At 34.4% G+C, this 25,067-nt stretch overlaps 2 protein-coding genes across 2 annotated transcripts; both read left to right on the top strand.

Annotated features, from left to right (window-relative positions):
• The first annotated feature begins 10,520 nt into the window (after window positions 1-10,520).
• LOC103498043 (uncharacterized) lies at window positions 10,521-12,815 on the top strand. Its single transcript, XM_008460494.3, has one exon. It carries the CDS (start codon window positions 10,686-10,688, stop codon window positions 12,651-12,653), a length of 1,968 nt encoding a protein of 655 aa, XP_008458716.2. The 5' UTR covers window positions 10,521-10,685; the 3' UTR covers window positions 12,654-12,815.
• A 3,497-nt stretch (window positions 12,816-16,312) lies between these two features.
• On the top strand, window positions 16,313-22,921 carry LOC103498172 (metalloendoproteinase 2-MMP-like). The gene is made up of 5 exons (XM_008460686.2): window positions 16,313-16,418; window positions 16,509-16,913; window positions 17,263-17,376; window positions 21,340-22,108; window positions 22,792-22,921. The coding sequence occupies exons 1-5, from the start codon at window positions 16,313-16,315 to the stop codon at window positions 22,919-22,921; spliced, it is 1,524 nt and encodes a 507-aa protein (XP_008458908.2).
• Window positions 22,922-25,067: the final 2,146 nt, after the last annotated feature.

The following is a 25,067-nucleotide window of genomic DNA, read 5'->3' as shown; positions in this document are numbered from 1 at the left end:
GTTGTGGACAATCAATGATTTTCCTGCATATGGTAACCTCAGTGGATGTTGTGTTAAAGGGTATAAGGCATGCCCAATTTGTGGAGATAATACAAATTCTATAAGGTTACGACATGGGAAGAAAATAGCATACCTAGGACATCGAAGATTTCTAGCACGCGATCATCCGTACCGACGATAAAAAAAGTCATTCAACGGTAAAAAAAGAACTTGGTACAATTCCAGAACCACTTTCTGGGGAGGATGTGTACTTGAAATTGAAAGATCTTAAATTTCCTAAAGGAAAGAAGATCCATAAGAACCTATCGATGAACAGAAGTGAAAAGATTTGTTGGAATAGGTTATCTTCCTTTTTTGAGTTGTCATATTGGAAAGATCTTCATGTTAGACATTGTTTAGATGTGATGCACATCGAAAAAAATGTTTGCATGAATATCTTAGGTACGCTTCTTGATATTCCTGGTAAAAGTAAGGATGGGTTGAATGCTAGACGTGATTTAGTTGATCTAAAACTTCGACTAGAGCTTACCCCTATTAGTAGTGAGAAGAAAATATTCATTCATCCTGCGTGTTATACTCTTACAAAGGAAGAAAAACGATGTGTTTTGAAGACTTTGTCAAGAATAAAAGTTCTCGAAGGTTACTCTTCCAATATTAGAAACCTTGTGTCAATGACAAATTTAAAACTTAATAGTTTAAAATCTCATGATTTTCATGTGCTCATACAACAGTTGTTTCCCATTGCGATAAGATCGGTGCTACCGAAACATGTTCGTTATGCTATAACTAGGTTATGCATCTTTTTCAATTCTGTATGCAACAAGGTGTTAGATGCGCAACAATTAGACAAGTTGGAAGAAGATATTGTGGTAACATTGTGTTTATTTGTAAAGTATTTTTCCCCTTCATTCTTCACAACATGATTCATCTCACAGTACATATAGTTAGAGAAGTCAAACTTTGTGGCCCTATATATCTTTGATGGATGTATCCCTTTGAAAGATTCATGAAAGTCATCAAAAACTCTTTGAGGAATAGATATCGTCAAGAAGGTTGTATTGCCGAAAGTTATTTAATAGAAGAAGCTATTGAATTTTGTTCTGATTTCTTATCTGGAGTGGATCCCGTTGGGCTTGGGACTCGCAAGTCACAAGACCATTTAGACACTTCAAACATTGGTAGGCCGTTGTCCATGGTAGTTCCATTCAAACCTGAACAAGAACTTCTACGTCAAGCTCATCGATATATGTTGGAATATACAATTAATGTTCAACCATATATGGAATAAGTTTATTCATCGATTTCTTCATTCTTTCATTCACTTTTATATAATTAAATCTAACTATATTACAATGTTTGAATGATGACTACAAAGAAAACATATGAAGGCTTTGCAACTACAATATCCGAACAAGTCTAAAAATCAGAAATGGCTTCAAGAGGAACATAATCGAACTTTTATACATTGGTTACGAGAAGAGGTACAGTGTTGAACTTTGTAATTTAGTTATACATGTTATGTGTTGAACTTGAAATAATAATTCTTGTGGTTGGTATCAACTGAGCTTGAAGTTGGAAATAGTGGAGTTTCAGATAACTTAAGGTGGATTGCTCATGGCCCTCATCCTTTTGTTATTACATATAGTGGTTATGCAATAAACGGATGTCGCTATCACACAAAATCTTCTGAGAAGGATCGAAGTGTACAAAACAGTAGAGTTAGTTAAGTTGCAAAAACAATGCAAGTGTCTAGTTCTAAAGATAAAAATCCCGTCATTGGAGATATGTCATTCTATGGAGTGATACAAGAGATATGGGAACTCAATTCTAATACGTTTAATGTTCCGGTGTTTAAATGCGATTGGGTTCAGAATAGTGGTGGTGTTCGGATCGATGAACTTGATTATACTTTAGTTGATTTAAATAGAGTAGGACACAAGTCAGACTCATTTATACTAACAAGTGTTTTATGTTGAGGATCTAAGTGATGTTAGATGGTCAGTTGTACTCACTCCACCACAAAGAGACTTTGAAGATAGATATAATGACGATGAACTTGGTGATACAATACTCTGGTGTGAAGGAATACCCAATGATATGCCAGATGTCTATTTAAACAATGATTTGGATGAAAATGTCTCAACGTACTTAAGGTTAGATTGTGAAGGCACATGGATACCTACATAATATTATAATGGTGTGTTCATAATTTCAAACAAGTAAACCACAAGTTTATTATGTTCATTTATCTTATTTCATTATTTATTATTGTTTAAAATTTGTATATCATGCTAATTTTTTCTTCATTTTGATTGACAGCTTCGCGTAATATAATATGGACGATCTTAATGAAGAAGTTGGTGTCGGTGAGTTGAATGCAACAGTTGAAGAAACCCCAAAAGAGTTGAAGCGACGACGATGACCTACTATTATGTTTGATGTAACTCGCATTAGAAGTTTGGGAGAGAAGAAGGTGGTGAGGTACAATGAAGACGGAGCACCTATTGGTGAGAATTGAGCGAAGTTAAAGTCTTTCATAGGGTCTGCAACCCATTATCATGTCCCTATCACATATATGTCTTGGAAAAGTGTGCCTGCAGAACTAAAAGATAAGATATTCACTACAGTTGAGGTATATATAACTTTAATGTCCTTATTATATTTGATAATGTTCTTATTGTATGGACACTTGATTAAGTACTTTTAATTATTTAGGCTGCATTCGTCATTGATCCAAGATCTAGGAAAAACGTTCTCCAAACTGCAGGTATTTCATTTCGTCAGTTTAAGAACTGGCTAACAACGAAATACATCATCCCACATAAAGATGAACCACAATTGCTTTAAGTTCCACCTGAAAAGTATTCCTTCATTGAGCAAAATCACTGGGAAGAGTTTGTAAGGTCAAGGTTATCAGAGACCTTTCAGGTATGAATAACTTTTATACATGAAAATCATTCGGAATAATATTTGCTACTTTCTCATTAACAAATACATTTGAATATAGGAAAAAAGAAAATTACAACAAGATAGACGATCGAAGAACAAATACAATCATAGAATCTCAAGGAAAGGGTATGCCAATCTTAAGGAGGAAATGGTAAGATGTTTAGATGTCTAAGGAGGAAACTCCTATTTTTCTAGTTTGTTCTTTCTTCATTGCCGAAGAAACCTTATAGAATTTGAGATGTCTGGTTCGATATCTGGTGTAATGCTCCTCTTTGCTTGCGTGGTGTAAGTTTGTTTGTTTGTTTCTTGTAAAGGGTTGTATAAAAAGTTGTAAGTTTGTTGTAACGACCCAACTTTTCGGACTAAGCTGAGGTCACTACGCAGTACCAAGACTTGACCATAAAACACACAAGCTTATAAAAGACCGGTTAGGATTCATTAAAAATATTTCAAAATATCATAAAAGCAGTTTCGGGCCCTATTTTAAATCATATTCACGAGAGTTCCAAAATACAGTGCTTAACTCATCAAACAACAAAACCACAAACCAAATATTCTAACCATGACTCGATCCGAAAATTAAAATAACGAGCAACAAAATATATCAGCGAAAGCATAAAGAAAACCAGACGCGTTCATATGGCCTTCATGCATCCTTCTTGCCCCTCGTCGGTCTGCCCCTCGCTGTACCCTTACCTGAAAAGATAAAGAGGAAAAAGGGTGAGTATAAGATATACCCAGTAAGGGACCCACTACTGGACCTGTTAGGGAATAACAGTTAACTTCCTATTCAGGGGTACCCTTCATAAACAGTCTAGTGATTTCGTAGAACGCACACATCAGTCTCGTGATCCTGAAAGATGCACGTATCAATCTAGTGATCCCGAAGGATACACGTATCAGTCTAATGCTCCTGAATGATACACCTATCAGTCTAATGATCCCGAAGGATGCACATATCAGTCTAGTGATCCCAAAGGATACACATATCAGTCTAGTGATCCCGAAGGATGCACATATCAGTAAGGTACACTAACCCATAGATGAAGCTAACCGTTATCCTCAGTTCATACTAAACCGTCTACAACAGTTACACTCCGACAACGTTCATACTAACAATTCTGTCATAGGCTTCGCCAGTTAGACAGTATAGGTTTAAACAGTTATATCCTCAATTGCTATATGCATATCCAATTCACACATCATTGTGACATTCTTTAGATCCAGTCAACTAGTCAAATCAGAAACGGACTCTTAGTCCTTCCATGACGTAACTCCATAACCAATATCCGAACAATAGACTACCACATACCTAACATTAAGACTTTAAAGTCCATCGACATACAATTCCAGTTCACAACGTAGCCCACCAACACAACTACAATACACAGAACATCCGAGCATCGGTCTCTATCCGTAAACAACTTATTACACACGATGGCACACAAGCTACAACTAGCGATCACGCTACCTTTAATCAGACAAGAGCATATAAGTGATATGTATTAGTCAAACATGCGTCAATTCATTCAGTACAGTTTCTAACGTATAATCCCCTGTAGATTACTACGTTTCCAGCCTCGATCCGAGGTCCAGTAGTAAGAAATCCCTTACCTGACAATTGGTTATGCCCCTTGATCGAGTCCACGCCCAACGAATCCACCTAAACGAAATCACAAGGGTTTAAACGATGACACTAGTAAAAGTCATTTTTAAATGGTCCTAAGCAACATTCGTTGACTTACCCGAGTAAAGGAGAGCTATCTCCAATCAAGCCTACCGCAAAACCCGAGAACTTGAGCGTCAATTCCCTAATACCTTCAAGGAACGAAAGGTAGGACCATGTCTTACTCCAAAATCTAAACTCGAATCGGTTATAGCAACAATACGAAACTCACCAAAATAATCCTTACCGAAGACTCACCGTGACCCAAAGTAGAGGAAAGAAGGCTTAGGTGGTTCGGTGAACAGGGAGCTCGGTTTAGCTTGGAGGTGATCGGCTCAGCTCGGCTCGCGGCTTGGGTTGGTCAGTTCGCGACTCAGCTCGACTTGGATCAGCTTGCGACTCGACTTGGATCGCAGCTCGGCTCGGCTTGGATCGCTGCTCGGCTCGGCTCGACTAGTGGCTTGCAGCTCGGCTCGGCTCGGCCTAGCTCGTGGCTCGCGGCTCGACTCGATTTTCGGCTCGGATACGGATGGTGGCTCGGTTAGCTCGGCTCGGTCCTTGAAAGAAAGGGTGGCTAGGGTTGGGTATGCAGTGTGAACCAGTTTGAAAGTGGCAGACGAAGAACCGGCGCCGGCGACGACTTGGCGTATGCGGCCGGTTGAAGGTCGGGGATGAGGAGTTGACGGCCTTCTCGGATGCACAAAAAGAATAGAGGGAGCGTCGGAGACGGCGGCCTTGCGAACGGTCGAATGACCGATCTAGAGGACCGTCGGTGACTGGTCGTTCGTGGACGAAAGACGAGGACGTGCGGATGGTGAAGAACGATCGAGCTGGAGACGGAGAAGAAGTCGGAGACAGGGACGGAGGAGACGAGTGCTGAAGAAAAAAATGGATGGAGAGACGGCGGCGGCGTCGGCTTCGTAAAGGTATTGAAGATGAAGGAGAAGAAGGAGCTGGGGGGTGCCAACGCGCGTTAGGGTTTAAAAAAATAAATTCTATATGTATATATATATATATTAAATAATAATAATAATAATAATAATAATAATAATAATAATATTTAATAATAATGTAATTAATAGTAGTAGTAATAATAATAATAATAATAATAATAATATAGTTAATAATAATAATAATAATAATAATAATAATAATATAATTTATATTATATTGTTATTATATTACTTTACACCATATTAATTAAAAAAAAAATTCATACACTTCGATTTTTTTTTCTTCCCTCTTCAAAACCAACAAAAGAATTAACACCAAAAAAATTAAATTCCCCAAAATTAACATAAAATGACAAAAATTTTACCTCAAAATTTGGGGCGTACATTTGTTGTTTGTTTCTTGTAAAGGGTTGCATAAAAAGTTGTAAGTAGGAATATTGTATGACTTTGTCATTTTGGGAGGGGGAGTTGCATAAAAAGTTGTAAGTAGGATTCTTCTAAAGCTTTGTCATTGGGGAGGGGGGGTTGTTTGTTTCTTGTAAGGGGTTGCATAACAAGTTCTAAGTTTGTTGTTTGTTTCTTGTAAGTTTGCTTTATACCAAAAATGGAACACAAGCTAATATGTTTACCACTTGAACTCCATGTTCTCGAATGAAGAAGAAGGGTTCAAATAAAGTTTATGTTGATCGAGCTAAAATGTGGAAGAAAGCTCGAGTTAACAAACAAGGACAGTACGACAACGACGACATTCAGCAAGTCGTCCATAAAATAGTAAGTCATTACATGTAAATCACACATTTCAATTATCCATTACATAAGCAATCATTTCTATAACTTACATTAATTTTGCTATCTTTTTAAGATGAGATATCAATGAATACAGATTCATCGTCTGTGAATAGACACTATTCGAATGATGTATTAACCCAAGCATTGGGTACAAAAAAGCACAATGGTCGTCTGCATGGGGTTGGTGGATACGTTACTCCAACAACGTACTTTCATTCAGTTAAGAAAACATCAAAAGATGAGGCAAACATTCTAGTTGAGAATGAAGAACTTCGTAGGCGAGTTAGTGAATTAGAGGCACAAATTCGCTCAAACTTATCTACACCATTGTCTGTACACGGGAGTTGTTCAAGGCCAATAGTGTTAGAGGGGATTGAAGAGAAGGGTAAGAGAATAGAAGTGGAATCATTGGACAAACCAAAACAGAAGGAAAAGAAAGGGAAGGAGGTGATGAAGATGAATGAACCAGAGTTGGACGTCTTGAAGGTATGTAATCCACTATTAAACTCGAATGTCTAATATTGTACATCTTACTGAATTTGGATGTTCTTGAATTAGGAGAGGGACTTAATAAAAATGCTTACAGAAAAAGAAGTTGTATGTGAATCGACATCAACTTTTCCATTAGCGTTGAAGTCGATTCTCAGATATGTTGAGAAGGTAATGGAGAAAGATTCCAGCATCACTTTTTCACTACCTGTTGACCTTTTTGGCATTAGTCGAAAGACTTCTGTGCTTCGAGAGGATATCGTTGATCTTTGTAACATGAACGAAGTGAAAACATTTACATTGGTGGCCTATATGATGTAAGTCAATTTCATTCCTTTGCATCTAAATTTATGTATCTCCTGTACGAGTTTATATATTTTATAGATACTTGTATTCATCTGTTAGTGGTTCGAAAGAAAATATGTAGTATGTCTTTGTAGATCCGTCCCTAATCTCTTTTGGAAACACACAAGAATCTCGAATTCGAAACTTGTGTAGTAGATTGATGGTGTCCAAACCCGACCAAGTAGTTCTTGCTCCTTTTAATCCCGGGTAAGTTTAGTTAGGGTATTGGTTGCATTGACAATAAAATAATACTTACATTTTTGTATAATTAGGGGTCATTAGGCACTGCTTGCTATAAATGCATATGAGGATACAGTATTTTACCTTGACTCGCTAAGGACGACATTAAAAGCAACTACAAGATATGTAACCGACACGCAAGTTTAATCTTTTATATCATGTAGTGCTGTTAATTCTAATGCATATACAATATTCTAAGATATGTGCAATCTTATCTTGGCAAAACAGAGCAATAGCGATATTTCACTCGCAAAAGAACATTAATAAAAGCAGGAAACAAACTTTATGGCGAATAGTAAATGCAAGTATAAATATTTAAATTCAATTGTATTTTGTAGATTACTAGCAATTAAGACTAGTCCGTTATTCTAATTTATTATTTTTATAGTGTCCACTACAAGTCGGGAGCACTACGTGTGGATACTATGTCATGAAGTATATGAGAGAAATTGTAAATAGGGGAAGCATTACCATCTCGGATTCGGTATGTTATATATCAAACTATTTTTTTTGTACGTATAATAATTTTTGTGAATACTAATTCATTTATTTTGCATGTCTACAGATTGATACACGAAAATCATCCTCATAAGCCGAGTTAGATGAGGTGCGGGTTGAGTTGGTAGAGTTTTTGGGTTCGTACATATGATCTAGGACTTATTTGTCATATCTGAAAAAGGAAATTAACTTTCTTTTTTGTGACTGATTTTTTGAAATGTTCATATAGAGGGGAGGGGTTGATTGATATACTTTTGAGACTTTGTAGAGGATTACAGTTTAGGTGAATTGTTGATAGATGAACTGTTCATATGTAGGGGGTTGCCATTATGAAAGTTTATGCATGGGGATGATATACTTTTGGGCTAGGTTAGTTAATTAGATGATGTTTAGTTAAATTCATAGAAATCTGTTGAAATTGTTTATATATATATTGGTTTTGTAAATGATATTTGAATATGATGCAAAGTTTTGGAAATGATATTAAATGGATGATGTTTAGTTGCCATTTGATGTATATTTGTCTTTTATATGTAGTTGAATTTTTGGACCAATGAGAGGATAATACAGGAAGAATAATATAAAATAAATTACAATTAAAAAAATGAAAAATTGCTTGACGGTTTTGTAATATCATTAACAATACATTTCTTGATGGTTTGCAAATGTCATAAATAACAATATTCTTGACGGTTCTAAAATGTCATTAAAAATCACTCTTGACAGTTCCCAAATGTCATGAAAAAGAGTACTCTTGACGATTATTAAATGTCATGAAAAATGAACTCTTGACGGTTTCTAAATGTCATGAAAAATGCATTCTTGACGGTTTTTAAATGTCATGAAAAATGCATTCTTGACCGTTTTAAAATGTCATGAAAAATGCAATCTTGACGGTTTTAAAATGTCATGAATATTTGTATTCTTGACGGTTTTTGGGCTTCATCATCTCATTCTTGACGATTTTAAACGGTCATAAAAACGTATTCTCTTGACGGTTCTCAACTGTCATGAAAAATTGAATACTTGACGGTTAAAAAATGTCAACGATACCAATTCTTGACACTTTTTAAAACCATCAAGAAAATGGCCTTTCTTGACACTGGATTCAACGACGGTTTTGAAACCGTCAAGAATACTCATCCTTGACAGTTTAAAACCGTCAAGAGAGTCAGTTTCCGTAATAGTGCAAGCTCAATTTCTGTTTCAACTGACCCTTGAATCAATACAAAATCTTCAACATGTATTTTGATAACATTGACTCCTTTGGTAGACACGGAGCCCGTAGGGAGTGTTTTAAATTTCCACATTTTGACGTCTTTCGTTGTAGTGCTTACATGAAGGATTTTGTTTATTGGGTTCTAAAAGGTAAGAAATCAAGCTAAGTAAGCTTGTGGCTATAGTCTTGTTATCACAACTAAGGTAGGGGAATGAGCTGCAATGTGGGAGGTCAAATTTGAAGACTGTCGTCCTTTTATTATCTTGATGGAAGTCTGTACGTAACATATTTATTCGAACAAGCATTCAGTGTTAAACTCTTATACCCATCTTCTAGTATTCTATATAAAATATATGTTATATAAGTAGTGAAAGGATTTGTGTGAAAGAATGAAAGGCTAAAGTGAAAATTGGGATAAAAAATTATTTTAATAAAATACATTAATTTATTTAATGTTTTTACATTTTTATGACAACAAATAGCAACCGTCGTAGAAAAGTAGAATCCGAAAACATTTTTCTCGCAAAAAATGTAAATTTTGATCTTTATGACATGGTAGGAGTCTATTGTACGTAGTAAGGTGCCATGGTAGATCATTTTTCTATTCTTTCTTTTTTTTTTTTTTTTTTTTTGTTAAATATCAATTTTGGTTTAGTTTTCAAGAATATTTTTCAAATTTTAGAAATAAGAAACGAAAATGGTTATCAATTTGCTTTTTAAGAAAATGAAAAACAAGAATATAAAGTAAGAAACATAAATGTTATCAAATAGACCATGAATTTCCTACTTGTGTAAAAGTTGTTTAGCATGAAGGTAGCATTCACGTTCACATGAAATACATCCAACCAATTCTACCCACACATTCCCTATTATTTCCCATTTATTTGATTCTTCTAGCTTTTTGAGAACCCCCACAAGACCACAAGCATCCAACCACATTGATTCATTTTGCTTTTCCTCGACAACCTCTAAACTTCAAATTAGTCAACATATTCATCTTACACCTACCTATTTATTACAAATTAGACTAATTTTTTTCGGAAAAAGATAAAAGAAAATTTCAATCAAATGAGAGCATTTTTTTCAAATTCAAACTAAATAATAGAATTAACACACTCAGCTTTTAACTTTTTCTAACTTTTATAACTAGAAAAAATATGTTTCTTAGAGCTCATCCACATTCTTCAATTTAATGGGAATAGAACCAACTACACTTTTAAATATTTTGTCGGTTCATCAAAAGCAGGTTAGGTGTACTTCTCTACTATTAATACGTTTCGAATAGAAAAGCTAAAACACTAAAAAAAACGCGTTTTTTAAAATGAAAAAATCTAATATTCGGAAATTTTCATTTAAGGTTGTCCAAGCCAAAAAGCAAGAAGTGGGCATGGAGAGGCCATGCGCCTTACTAAAAAGAAGCAACCATAAATAGAAACAAAGAAAGCTATCCTTATTTATTTAAGATTTTTCCCTTTCCCATAGCCTAAATCAAGTAGAGATTGGATTAGATTAGATCATCTTCATCTTGTTGGATCCCATGGAAATATTTCCACCTTCTTTTTGGGATTTCATCTACCTATGGGAACCTTCAGCTGCTCTGTTTCTAAGTTTATGTGTGCAGCTGGTTCTTGTTCCGATGGGGTTAAAAAGAAAGCACAGCTCAAGCCAATTCCTTCGTTTCTTTCTCTTAATTGCATACTCCTTTTCTGATTGGATTGCCAATTTTTCATTCGTCATGCTTGTTGAAAGATATGGTACCGGCTGCTATGACGATTTCACCGACCCCAACTACATCATTAGAGCATTCTTAGCTCATTTTTTACTACTTCATTTAGGTGGCTTTGACACTATCACTGCCTATTCAATGGAAGACAATGAATTATGGCTTAGAACCCTTCTTTCCTTGCTTGCCGTACTTGCTGCTTCAATTTACATCTTCTTGCAAGCCCTGCTACCAACTTCTCTAAATTATGTTTCCATTCCTGTTATTATTGCTGGGATAATCAAGAATTGTGAGAAGATATGGGCTTTGAGATCCGCTTCCGCTGAACGCTTGCGAGATTTTCTCGCCGTTTCAACTCCTTCTCCAATCACCACCCATAATGAAGAGGAGGTGCAGGATTTTGAGATGCTGCACATTGCTTACTACTTTTTCAACAGAGACAAACGGTTGTTTGTAGGTTTAGGTCCGACCTCTTATGATCTTCAACAAAATCGCCTTTGCTATTACGAAAAATTCCAATCTAACTCTGCTTTCAAAATCATTGAGCTTGAGCTTGGATTCATGTATGATTTCTTCTACACAAAAGCCTCCATCAACCATTCTCTTTGTGGACGTCTTTTTCGCCTCACTACCTTTTCTTCTCTTTTCATCGCTATTCTCACCTACTGCCTGATTGATAAGCAGGAATATCCTTCAACCTATGTGAATCTCATATTTCTCCTCTTCTTTGGAGCTTTGAGTATTGAAATCTATTCACTTTTTTTAATTCTATTCTCTGATTGGAATGTAATCTGGTTATTGACCACTCAATCCCCTTCCAATCCCCTGCCTCGTCTTGCTTTAAAACTAATCTCTCTTTGTGGATGGTCTTTCAAGAAAAGAAGATGCTCCAATTCTATTTCTCAGTACAATCTAATCTCTCATTGTTTGAAACAGAAAAATGATGATAGCTATTATTGCAAATTCCACAACACCAAAACCATGGCAGCATTTTCAGTACAACGTCCCATCTCTAATAACCTTGAAGCACATATCTTCCAACAACTAAAGAAAAAGTTGGTACTTAACCAAGAGTATGATAGTGGTTATAATGAAATTGGTTGGAGCCTAAAATTAGATTTGGACCAATCCATCCTCCTCTGGCATATCGCTACCGATTTTTGCTATTATTCTTCGCCAAAATTCAAAGAAAGTGAAGAATATTCAGAGTCCTGTATTCCACCCCAAGATAGCATATCGCTGTCTAACTTTTTGGCTTACTTTATAGTGCACCATCCTTCTTTATTTCCCAGTAGAATGAGTCAAATAAGGCATAAGGCTACTAGTGAAGATGTGCTTGAATTATTGCAAGACAAGAAATTAGGTAGGTGTAATAGTAATATGTTGAAGAATTTGGAGTTGAAGATTGAGGTTGTTAAAGAAGAGAGAAAGGAGTCCATGGTTTTGGATGCTTGTCGTCTTGCAGGGATTCTTGAAAAGTTAGAACAGTCACAGAAATGGGAAATAATAGGGAATGTGTGGGTGGAATTGCTTGGACGTATTTCATGTGAATTTGAATGGTATGATCATGCTAAACATCTTACACAAGGGGGAAATTTGGTAACTCGTGTCTGGATTTTGATGCATCATCTTGGATGTGTCAAACCAAATGACGTTTTCACTATGCATATGCAAGAAGATCAACAAGATACAACACCACTTCTAGGCCATGACATTGTAGCAGATTATGTGGTGGAACAAATGTTAAATGTTATATTCAATAATATTGTTTCTTCCCTCTAAATTCAAATTTTAGTTAGGTAAATGAGACTACAAGGTTATTGCATACTTGGTGAAATTGTTGCGGATTTTGGAAATTTGTAGCATCATATCCTTGTGGTTATTAATGTATTAATTTTTTATGTTTAATATTATTAATAATTACTAGAGGATATATTCTCACAAGTTCGGATTTGGTTGACATGTTGGATTAATATTGTTTAATAAAGTTAAGAAGTTGGATTTAGTTGTTAGGTTGAGTTAATATTCATTAATAAATATATGGTTAATATTTATTAATAAAGTTAAAGAAGTTGGCTTTCGTTGTTATGTTTGGTTAATATTTATTAATAAAGATAAGAAGTTGGATTTGGTTGTTACGTTGGTCTTAACCTAAAATACAACTGTGGGCTGTGTGGTTTATATTATTTACATGGAAGACAAAAATGGTGTGTCAACTAGAAAAAAAAAATCTATATTGACAGTAAGTCTCTTACAAAATACTCAATTAGCGTGTTGTGTGGTGTTGAACATCTTGTTACTATATTTATGAGTCACTTGGTTGAGAAGATTTGTGAGTCACTCTAATAGAGGGAGCCCACTATTGAAGGTTACTACTATTGAAGGTTATTCTGAGGAGTTCTTCACACGGGGAGCTTGGACATTGAGACACAAGGGTGAAACATAAAGCATATGATCTAGATGGAGTCTAGATTGAATCCCTTGTTCACACATCAAGTGGTTTAAGGAGAGCCTAAATGTTTATCATATAAAAGTCATGTCATTCAAGATAGAGGATCATTGATAAATCATGTACTTGTGATCCTCTTGAATCTTAATAAATGATCTTTTCAATCGAGCTAAAGGTCTTTTGAGTGTAGGTGTGATTACATCGAATTGGATTGCCAACGCGTTGGTGTTCTATTCTGCCTTTTTGTACTGTTACTTGTGCTGCTACTTTAGTTATTAACCTAATTGTTGGCTTTAGTCATCGAGTTAATTATGTGTTCTTTTTTTCAATTTGTATCAAAGTGGATTGACAGAGTGTTCAATGAAGTCTATCAAGGAAGGTGGATCAACAACTCGTCCTCCAATTTTAGATGAAACGAATTACTCATATTGGAAAACTCGAATACTTGCTTTTCTCAGATCTATTGATTGCAAAACTCGCAACTTCATCAAATTACATTGAAATCCCCACCAATTAACCAAAAAGGAGAGCTTTGTAGAAACTTTGTAGTATTCCTCCCAAAGGTCGTTTCGGTTTTTTCTTTTTGCAAGCCCATATAAAGCAGAGATCTACAAGTTTAATTCATCTAAGTTGAAGCAGTGATGTTTACAGATATAGAGAACGAACCTTCAATATAGTTAGTAACATTATGTCTCAAGTCATCCCACATGATTAGAATGCCTCCAAATTTTTCTTTTGAATTTATAGCCAGACATTTAATGCTATATTGGAGCTCCGAATATATTTAATGATGAATTTGTTTACAGATTGAAGCTTAGTTAGTTAGGCGTAGGTGGAAATAAAAAATTTTATTTGGACTCTTTTGATGGAGAGCCTAACCCTCTATCATTCGAGGAGAAAATTTTCATGTAAAACAATTACACCCCAAAAGCCCTTGGCCCATGTTCTCCCAATTTCCCTCTTGTTCGATCTTATTCGTATCCAAATTAATGTTGAACTTGAATCACTTGAGTTGCCATCTAAAAAAACACTAGCATAGGATCTCCTTGGTGTATTAGAGTCTAAAGAGGAGTAGTACCTGTTTTCTTTACTTGACTACCCTCTGAAAGGTGTCTTTTTTGTTCTACTTCCGCTTTAGAAGTAATCATGGATAGGAACGAAACTCATGCATCCACTTTTTTCAACACCTTCTGGTATAAGAATGCAACACATTTTCTTCCTTAATTTATTGTCTACTCTAAAGATTTATGCAGTGTATCCATTTCGATTTTGTGTTCCTAACCTAGATTACAGTGATCTTCATAGCGGTCTTTCAAGAAAAAAACGATTTGTTTTTGGAGTTGCGATGAGGCTTTGAAAGTAGTTCTAAGCTAGTCCAAAGATTTTGTAGTAGTGATGATCACAATAGAAAAGGATTTGCATGTATGGCCCCACTTCAGTGATTCATATCCTTGTAGCTCTGAATGTTTGTCCAAAGATGAGACAAACTTTTTTCTTTCTATTTGACAAGACATGGTAGGTTTTTGAAAAGAGTCATTTGTACCTGAAGGAAACAGATCAAAACAGCGAGAAATACGTAGGGAATATTTTGTAAAGATTGTGTGTACCTTTAAAAGCTAAACTTCTATTTGCTTTTGATACTGGAGTGAATGTTTATCTCAAGAGTAGTTGTTGTCATTTTTACTCCAATTGTGAGTCTTCGGTGTCTTATGTAGAGAGAAAAAGTACCATAGATAACAATTGCTCCCAAAAAAGCAATAGTTTTTCAACCTAGTATTTAGTGGGTAATTATAACAATTAGTTTTATAGTTTATAAATATATTTTCAAATGCATGTTGAAAAATTGTCTTAAATTGGAATTTAATTTTTTGAATATGGTACCAACCACACATATGAAAACATGAAATACAATTTTTTTAAAAAATCAAACATACCTTAAATGTTTATAGTGTTCTACTGTTGCTACTACAACATATTTGTCGTTGAAATAATCACTCCTTTAGAATGACCATCATCTTTCAAAAAGTGAAAAAATATATTTCGAGAGTAATAACTAATAAGAGAAAAATAGTCGGTGCATCTTAACCTATAATTATAACTGTGGTTGGTGCATTAAAAAATTTCATTTACTATCTTTTCTTGATGAAGGAAGTATATTATCCAAAATTTATTTCAACAAATATATATACCTAAACCAAAAGTGTGAAATAAAGATATATAGTAATTAGAGTGATAAGACTATAATAATATATCTCGATGCAAAATTAAATATCTCTATTAACTTTTTTTCACAAAGTTGTAAGTGCATTGTGAATTTGGAAAATCAAATTCCTTTATAAATAAACATCAAATCAACCTAGTCATGTCTAAATGTCAGATACAATTCACAAGGATAAGTTAGTCTAAAATGTTGAATATAGAGAGAAGATTAATTTCTATAAATATGTAAATCTATGTAAAGTATAGTATAACACTTTACTATACAAATATTATCACCCTAATTATAATACCACAAATAATATATTCCAATATAGGATCATTAGAGAAAGGCTGAGTTTGCATGCCTTATTTTAAAACAACTCACCCAAAGTTCAAACCATTATTGTATGTATATATCTTCACAAATCGATCCAATCTTAAGTTGTCTCTAGTTTTTCTTATTTTGATCAATGGACTTCAAATCATCATTTGATCTCCAAATCTTCCTACTTCTTGCCTTCATAGCATTTCGCTCTATTTGGATACATGATATTCATGACATTAAAAAGTAATCTCAACTTCTATTTTCCCAACATCTTCTAGGAAGTAGTAAAGGTCACAACATCGAAGGAATCCTATCAAAATGCACCTCCAACGTTACGGTTACTTAAGCAAAAACTATAACATTATTGATACCAATGGTGCTTATAATAACGCCTTCGACGACCACCTAGAATCCGCCATAAAAAAATACCAAAAGTTCTTCAAGCTTCCCGAGAGTGGAATCTTAGACATGGAGACATTACACCAAATGTCACAAGCTCGATGTTCGGTTCCTGACATATTCGAGAACAACGACAATGAGACAAATGTGACAACAAGTAATCTCCATATAGGAAGTAAGTACACATTTTTTCCAAGGAAAGAGAAATAGCCAAATTCTTTAAATTACCATCTAACATACTCACTCATTAACAATTTTCCTAAAGAGTTTAAGGAATCTGTGAGAATGGCATTTGAGATATGGTATGGACGCAGTCGATTTAATTTCACAGAAGTCAATGAGAACAAAGGAGGAAATATAAGAACAAGCTTCGAGAGAGGAGTTCATGGCGATTATCATCCTTTAACTAATGATACAAAAACTTTGGCACATACTTTTGCACCAACAGATGGGAGATTTCACTTTAATGCTGATAAACCTTTTTCAGTTGAAGCTACATATGGTGCGTATCATTTGAAGACTATGGCATTGCATGAGCTTGGACATGCATTTGGGTTGGCTCATAGCCCAAGTGAAGATTCCATTGTGTTTCCCACTGTACCTACTAATCTTGAAAAGGATTTAGATACAGATGATATTAAAGGATTGTGGGAGTTATATGATGGATTTGGTGTTGCTTAATTATTAATTTACTATATACCCACAACAATGTTTTGGAGGTCTTCTTTCGTGTTTGAGTGTTCTGTTTAAAGTCAGACACAATTGGAATATATGTTGGACACAATCGCGAGAGGGCTGAGAATTCACTTGTTAGAACGTGATTCCCAGTGCACTATACAAAACAGTGGAGTGATGGTAATTGGTGAAAGCGATGCAAGTGGAAGTGGCAACAATAATTTCTACCGTGTTCTAGACGAAATATTGCACGTTTAATATCCGATGAAAAAAAATGTTTGGCTATTCAATTCTAGTTATATGTTCTTATTTGCTTATTTAATATTTGCTTTCTATGTCTACAGACACTATGTTGTCATTTCCGAGCGGTTTCAACGAAATCGATGCCATGTTCCTCGAGTTTGTAGAGGAGCTAGATAACTCTACAGGAGGGTCGTCGTCGGTGGGCGACAATTCGGGTGAGTCTAATAATGGTATACATTTTAACTTATGATTATTTTAACTTTATTTCTCACATTATATTTTCTTATAATTTATTCAGTAGATACTTCTCAACCATCTGCGACTTCAACTCCTAAGAGACGTGCGCAGTCTCGACTATTGGAGTCGGAACGCTATGTTACAGTCAATGGGCGGATTTCGATGATGATCGCCCCTGGCGCGGAGAAGCCTACTTCACCACACGTCGTTCGCTTCAGTCAAGCAATAGGCTTGTGTATGCGAAAGACATTTCTAGTCCGCTACCTTAAGTGGGAAGATGTAGACTGAGAATACATCGAGGTCATCAAGTGTGACTTTCAGGTAAGTCGACTACACATTTTTATTTTCATTTAAAACATATTTAAGTTAACCAAGCTAATGTGTTGTTTTTGTAATGTGTAGCGATTTTTTGTGCTTGATTTTAATGATCAAGCAATGAATAAGTTCATTGAGCATCAGATGCTCAGCACCTTTAAAAAGTTTTGGGGGGACTGTCACAGACAGTTCAAAAAGTACAGCAATCTTGAGGAGGCTCGTGCCAACTCACCACACATATTAGTAGGACATGATGAGGATTGACATTACCTCTGTGACCACTACATGAGTCGTGCATTCTAGGTGAGTAACTGAACCCTTTATCATGGTTAATTATGATTTCAACTTTTAATATGTATAAGAAATAAATAATATAATTGTTTTCATATAGAAGCAATCACAGACAAACAAGGTTGCTAAACAAAAGCAGTCTTACAATCACAGCACAGGGTCGGAGTCATTTCTACAATGACAACACGAGCTCGCTAAGCAAAGAGGAGAGTCGATCGACCGTGTGGAGTTGTTCTAACAAACACACGTTCGAGACGGGACGTTCGTGTCGTAGGTCGCGAAGGATGCGTATGTATGTTATCCAAGCAACATTTCTATCCTTTTTGTCCTCTTTAATAATATATTTTTTACTTACTAAGATAGTTTTTAAATTTGTTGTAGAATCAAATGCTGGAACTCCAGTCCCAGCCTACCCCAGAGGGTACTCAGCCACTTTCTAGGGACGAAATATGCGAGACGGTATTGGGTAGAAGATCAGGCTACTAAAAAAGCCTTGGTTAGGGACCCAAGCCCAAGGCTCGCAAGAACGGCATTATGAACAGTTTCACAACCTCATGTTCGTAGTCCATGGTAGAGCTCTAATTACGGGTTGTGCTTGATCAAGCTATGCGATGGATTGAAGAACAGACAAGAAATCACAGTGCGTTAGCTTCAGAAGTGGAACGAATGTAGAGGCTCATAGAAGACATGAGTCGGCCACAACAAGGACCACCACATGATCCCTAGCTTCACGGTACTTATATATATGTTTCAATTATTCTTAAGTTATTGAGATGACAGTATTTAGTGATGATATGCATATATATGTACTAAACTTAGCCACTTTTGTATTATTGTGGGACCCACGGTGTCGAATGACATACGAGGCTCGTTAGGAGACATACAACTTTCTTTGTGCTTTTTTTAATGAGAAATATTTTTTATTTGTATTATAAACTTTGTTACACATTTTTTGCATTTATTTGTATTATAAACATTTAATTTTTTTTTGTTGAATTTGTGTTTGTATTTCGTAATTTACTAATTTACTAATTTATTTTGAATTTTCTTTAATTGAATCGAAAACGAATGCGAATATTTCAGGAAATAAATCTTACAGGAAAATATTTCAGAAAAATAAAAAATTACATATTTAAAATATTTTCCAACACAGTACATACGACGGGAATATAATGCAAACGTCACGTCGGGGATGGTTATTACCAACGCATGGATGGCGTTGAATATACAAATATCGAGAATATTTATTTCCAATGCATAGTTGACGTAAAAAATGTGGACGTCGGTGATGCCTTGTCATTGACGCATCGAAGACATCGGTAACAACGACGTTTTTATGCATCAGGAGTGGCTCCACTTCTTATAGTGATTTCACATTTATTTTTGAACTTGATTAAAATATGTTGTTGTTATCTTCCAGTTATGGTAGTCAATCATGCATAGAGTGGCATTTCACAATTATATTTTGAGATGGTTTGTGGAAGTATCACTTAGATAATTTTTAGATTTATGGTGGTTGGTTTTATGTTTTGTTATCACAACATTTGTAAGTGTATGACATTTTTAGGTCTTTGGATACTTGAAACAAGTAGTTAGAATTAAGACACGTTTTAGCATGTTTTTTAGTTAAATTTTAGTTTCAAAGTCGCACTTGGGCATATAAGTGTTGTTTTAAAAGTTAAAATGTCACCTAGATACTTTTTGAGGACTTTTCAGGTAGATTTTGGATTTGAAAGTCACACTTAGGCCATTTGCATCTGGTTTTGACAATTTTAGGACTTTTTTTTTTTTGGATGGTTTGAAACATATGAAGATTTTTTTTTTTTTTTTGTATTAAAGTACATATGTCATTTGTTTTTTTGATGTTTTTATACTTGATTCATTTGAAACAAGTAGTAAAGATTTAGCACGTTCTTATTCATTTTAATGTACCTTTTTTAAGTTTATGTAGTTTGAAGAGCATGGAATGACTGTTTTTTTTTAAGACTTTCTAACTGAATTAACCATTTTTTGTGTATTTAATATATTTTTTTTTTTTGTTTCTTCATTTTGGTATGCCAAAATGAAATTTAATATAAGTCAGATTTATATATTCTTTTATTGCAACTAAAGGATTATGGTTTGTCATATTTTAACAAAATATTAATGGTTAGAAATATTTTCATTTTTAAATTTATTGTTGCAATATTCGATATATTATAACCAGGAAATTCATTCTATATTTGAAAATTAATTTAAAAGCATACAATATTAATAATAAATATGAAAAAAATTAACATCGTTTCTGGTGGTTTTGTGCGTGGACAAAAAAAAGAAACAACTATTATCTACTGATGCATCATTCATGGCCAACAATCAAATTTCTATCTAAAAGATGTATTTGACACATATCTAGCAACAAATTTTGCGTGGGGAGAAATTTTCTTTTTGCAGACAAAAAATTTTTCGTTGGTAGAAATAGTTTCTACCCATGAAACAAATGTGGCTAGAAAATTATTTTGCTAACGTTATGATGATCGTGGACAAAAATGCCTTTTTTCCGACGTTTTTCGTGGCAAGAAATATGTTTTTTGCCCACGATTTTAACTTGCGTGAGTATTTTTGCCGACGAAACATCAACAACATAAGCAAAGGAAAAGACGACGGTGTTTTGGCCACAAAACGTGGCCACTTAAAAAAAACGTTGGTTGAAGCTCTGTCTATATTTTTCATAAGAACTGCATCCACGTTTTGCTATATCGCAAAGATGAAAATTCTTGCGGTGATACTACTATAATTTTCAAATACATACTAATTTGGTATAATTTGTTCTTTAGAAAGTCGTGTTTATTGGGAAAGAAAAACTAATTAATTCTCTAATGTTGATCCAGTACTGTATGTTAGGTTTGATCTAATTATTAACTTTTCCAAAGAAGGATCATATCCATATTATAAAGAAACTAGTTTAAGAATGTTCCATATAAATAGAGAATATTGATTTCTGTAAACATATAAAGTATATAGCATCTTACCACAATGTTCATCACCCTAATTACAATACCACAAAATACACTCCAATATAGAATCATTAATGAAAGCTGAGATTACACGCATTATATCATTTGATCTTGTTCATACATTTCCATTTAAAAATGTCCCAGAGTGCACACTATATATTATATATAACTTCAAAGAATATCTTTAATTTTCATAAATTTCATCCATGGATTTCAAATCATTTTATCTCCAACTCTTCCTACTTCTTACCTCCTTATCTTTATTTCATCCTATTTCATCACGTGATCTCAATCACATCCATGGACCATCTCAATTTCTATTTCCCAAATATCTTCTAGGAAGTCGTAAGGGTCACAACATTGAAGGAACGCATGCCATCAAAACGTACCTTCAACATTACGGTTACTTGAGCAAAAACTACAACATTATCGATACCAATGGCGTTTATAATAACGCCTACGATGAGCAGCTAGAATGCTCCGTAAAAAAGTACCAAAAGTTCTTCAAGCTTAACGAGAGTGGAATTTTAGACAGGGAGACGTTAAGCCAAATGTCACAGCCAAGGTGTTCGGTTCCAGACATTTTCGAGAGCGAGGACAACGAAACGAGCATTACAACGAGTAATCTCCACATAAGAAGTAGGTACGCATTTTTTCCGGGGAGACCGAAATGGTCGGATTCGAGGAATCTTACATACTCTTTAATTAAGAATTTCCCAGAAAAGTTTGAGGCGGCAATAGTCGACGCATTTATGCTATGGTTCTTACGAAGCCGATTTTGTTTCACATACGTTTCCGAGGGCCAAAAGTCTGATATAACAATAAGCTTTGAAGTAGGAGACCATGGAGATGGGCATCCTTTTAAAGGAGGAGTTTTGGCACATGCATTTTCACCAGAAGATGGGAGACTTCACTTCAATGGAGATAAATCATTTTCATCTGATCTTGAAGAGGGTAAATATCATATAAGAACTGTGGCAGCGCATGAGCTTGGACATTCATTAGGGTTGGCGCATACCAATATTGAAGCTGCCATTATGTATCCCACCCTACCTTCTAATTTTTCCAAGATTTTAAGTCAGGATGATGTTGATGGGCTTTGGAATTTGTATGATAATTTTCATTTTAGTTGTTCTTAATTTCGATATCCACAACATCTTGGAGGTGTTCTTTTCTTTGTAATAAGGGTGTTTCATTTTTGTGATTTTATCTTATGTTTTTAAATTTCTTAGTGTTGTAATGTACAAGTACAACCCTCTCTAATAATTTGTGGATTGATGTTTTTTTTTCTCCTCGTCATCTTAATCTTGCATTTACACATGTTGTTTTTAATAAGTAACAATATGTATCATTTTTTACACGTTCCACCATCTCCCATATTATTCTTTCACAAAGTATTCCACTGCTAAGAATTGGATAGGAAGTATGTTAATCATCAATGTTCGTTGACAAAAATTGTTCTCTCCATCATGTGTGATTGTTCTTTTCGAAAGCATAATGTTCATTCTTGCTGAAACTCAGGCTCCTCTAAGTATGATTATCGGTGAATGATATGACTTAGGTTCCCCTTAAATCAAAAGATGCCCTCTCACAAAAACTAATATCTTTTCTTCTCAAATAAAGACCATTCTACTTGAATTTTAAAACTTAGGCTCCCACTAGTACAAAATAGGTCTTTTATGTCAGTTTAAAATATAAACCATGGAACATATCAAATGAAGACCATACCTACTTGCGAATTCCAGTAAGGATTATTTCATAAAAGTAGAATGTCTACTGTATATCTTGCAGCTATGGTCAATCAGAAGATTCCACCAAACAAGATGTGATTTCGACTATCGAGAACAACATGAAGAAGTATTCTGATAATATGTCTGTGCGGATTATAAGAGACAAGCAAGAGCTAGCGAAGACTCAGTAAGACTTAACCAAACTTCATCTTTTGCAGAAAGAGTCATCTTCATCTAGCCATTCACATTCAGACGATGAAAGAACTTCACCAGTTGCCTCTGATCCTAAGAAGAAAGAACATCTAGCTAAGAATCTCAATAATCAACAATTTGCTCTTGCCCTGCCAGTGCCACACCAGATTATCCCACTTCAAAATCCTATCACACCACCCCCTCCAGCAGCTTTGCTACAGAATGTCTCAACAGCAATCTTATTACATGGCTTCAAACCAATTGCCAAGTCAACCAACCCCATATATCTAGCCTGCCCAGACCTAATATCAACGACTTCAAGATGTTTCTCGGTTGCCATCATAGATGACTAGTTCCCAATTAAATAAAACTCTACCACTACAATAATTCAATTGATATTAACAACAATGGACACCGCTGCAGCAACAGCAACCACCCCAACAGGTACAACCACGACAATAACAGCCTTCTACATGCAACAACCTCAGATGAGGCCATCGCCTACTTCAGTCTACTCTTCTTATTCGATGAATCAACCGACTTCTATGCAGAGGCGTATCTTAAAATTTTATAGGGGCACTATATAATAAATCCACTAAAAGATGTAAAATATATATATATATATATATATTAATAGCTTCAAAGATTAATTAATATAATAGTATTACAATTGTCAGTTTTTATGTTTTGAAATCGATACATGATAAGTTTATTATCTAATTTATCCAATAAATCTTTCTCAATATAAGCTATAAGACAATCATTCATCCATTAATCTCCTATTCTCAATAAATTGATTTCTTTATAAAATCTATCAGAATCAAGAATATGGATTTTTTTTAGGATGATGACTATAGTTTCTATTGTTGTTTTTCTTTTAAAATATCTCTCCGTATTGATATCACTCTACAAAATTAGTATTAAACAATATAAGTATTATGATTTATTATACAAATCGAAAAAGTATTAAAATTAAAAATATTTGAAACTAAAAATATTAAGAAGAATTTGAACTTACCGACGAATTTATATGGTACGTATATTTTAACGATAAACGGAAAAAAATTATCTTCTAGCCTTTGATTCTGAAATTAAATAAAATAAATATATACATAACTAATGTAAATGTGAATTTAAAAATTACATCAAAAAAAAAAAGAATAATATCTTTTTCATGGAATATTGTTGAGAGAGTGAAAGTTTAGATCACCGACTTTGTTATATTTTTTTTCTAAATATTTATTAGATAACAAATGACGACGACTAGAAAATATGTTATGGTTTTATCTTAGTTAAGTTTTTTTTCCTCTTATTAATATTAACATTTGGAGAAATAAAATTATTGAGAATTGGAAAGATATTTGATATTTGGGTAAAGAAAATTAATGATGTTTGGAATAAAATATATTTTGTGACAATTTAGGAAAAATTTTGATATTTGAGAAACAAAATTAATGATGTTTGGAATAAAATATATTTTGTGCAATTTAGGAACAAATTTGATATTTGGAAAAAAATATTGATATTTGGAATAAAAATTAATTTTAAAAAATGATTGTAGTTCGCAAGATTCAAACCCCTAACTTACTTGTTCAACCAAATTTTTGAAAAAATAAAACATTTTTATAATATATATTGTAGTTTGACATTTCAAGATTAATACTAAAATACAAAAATCGATAACGTGGGGCACGTGCGCCGCTGGCCCCTTAATAAATTCGTCCATGCTTCTATGCCAAAGACTCTTTCAAATAGCATGTCTATGCAATTGTCATTTTCACCTATTCCTCAGTCAAGTTCAAGTGGTATAAACATCGCCCCATATGGATATGTTAGAAGTGGTGTTACTATATCCCAGCAACCTCCTCAAGTCAAAAATGCTTTCGTATCACGAGTTGCATAAGGTTATTTACCTTCTAGACCACCGCACCATTCTCCCCAACCTCAACAACCACAGCACCATCCTCCCAAACCCCAACAATCACAAGCAAAAGTGGATACCCTCCAGCAAATGGATCTCTTCAGATTTCTCAGCATCCATTGGGCCACACGTCGTTGAATCATTCGCATTATATGCGCAACCAAAACAAAAAAAAAAATTAACATTTTATATGTTCAACGTCGGTTTGCAACCAACATTGATGA

This window comes from Cucumis melo, chromosome 9, assembly GCF_025177605.1.
Source record: "Cucumis melo cultivar AY chromosome 9, USDA_Cmelo_AY_1.0, whole genome shotgun sequence".
In the NCBI taxonomy this organism is placed as follows: domain Eukaryota; kingdom Viridiplantae; phylum Streptophyta; class Magnoliopsida; order Cucurbitales; family Cucurbitaceae; genus Cucumis; species Cucumis melo.
Note: the sequence above shows the minus strand (reverse complement) of the source record. Positions and strands in the feature narration are given on the sequence as shown.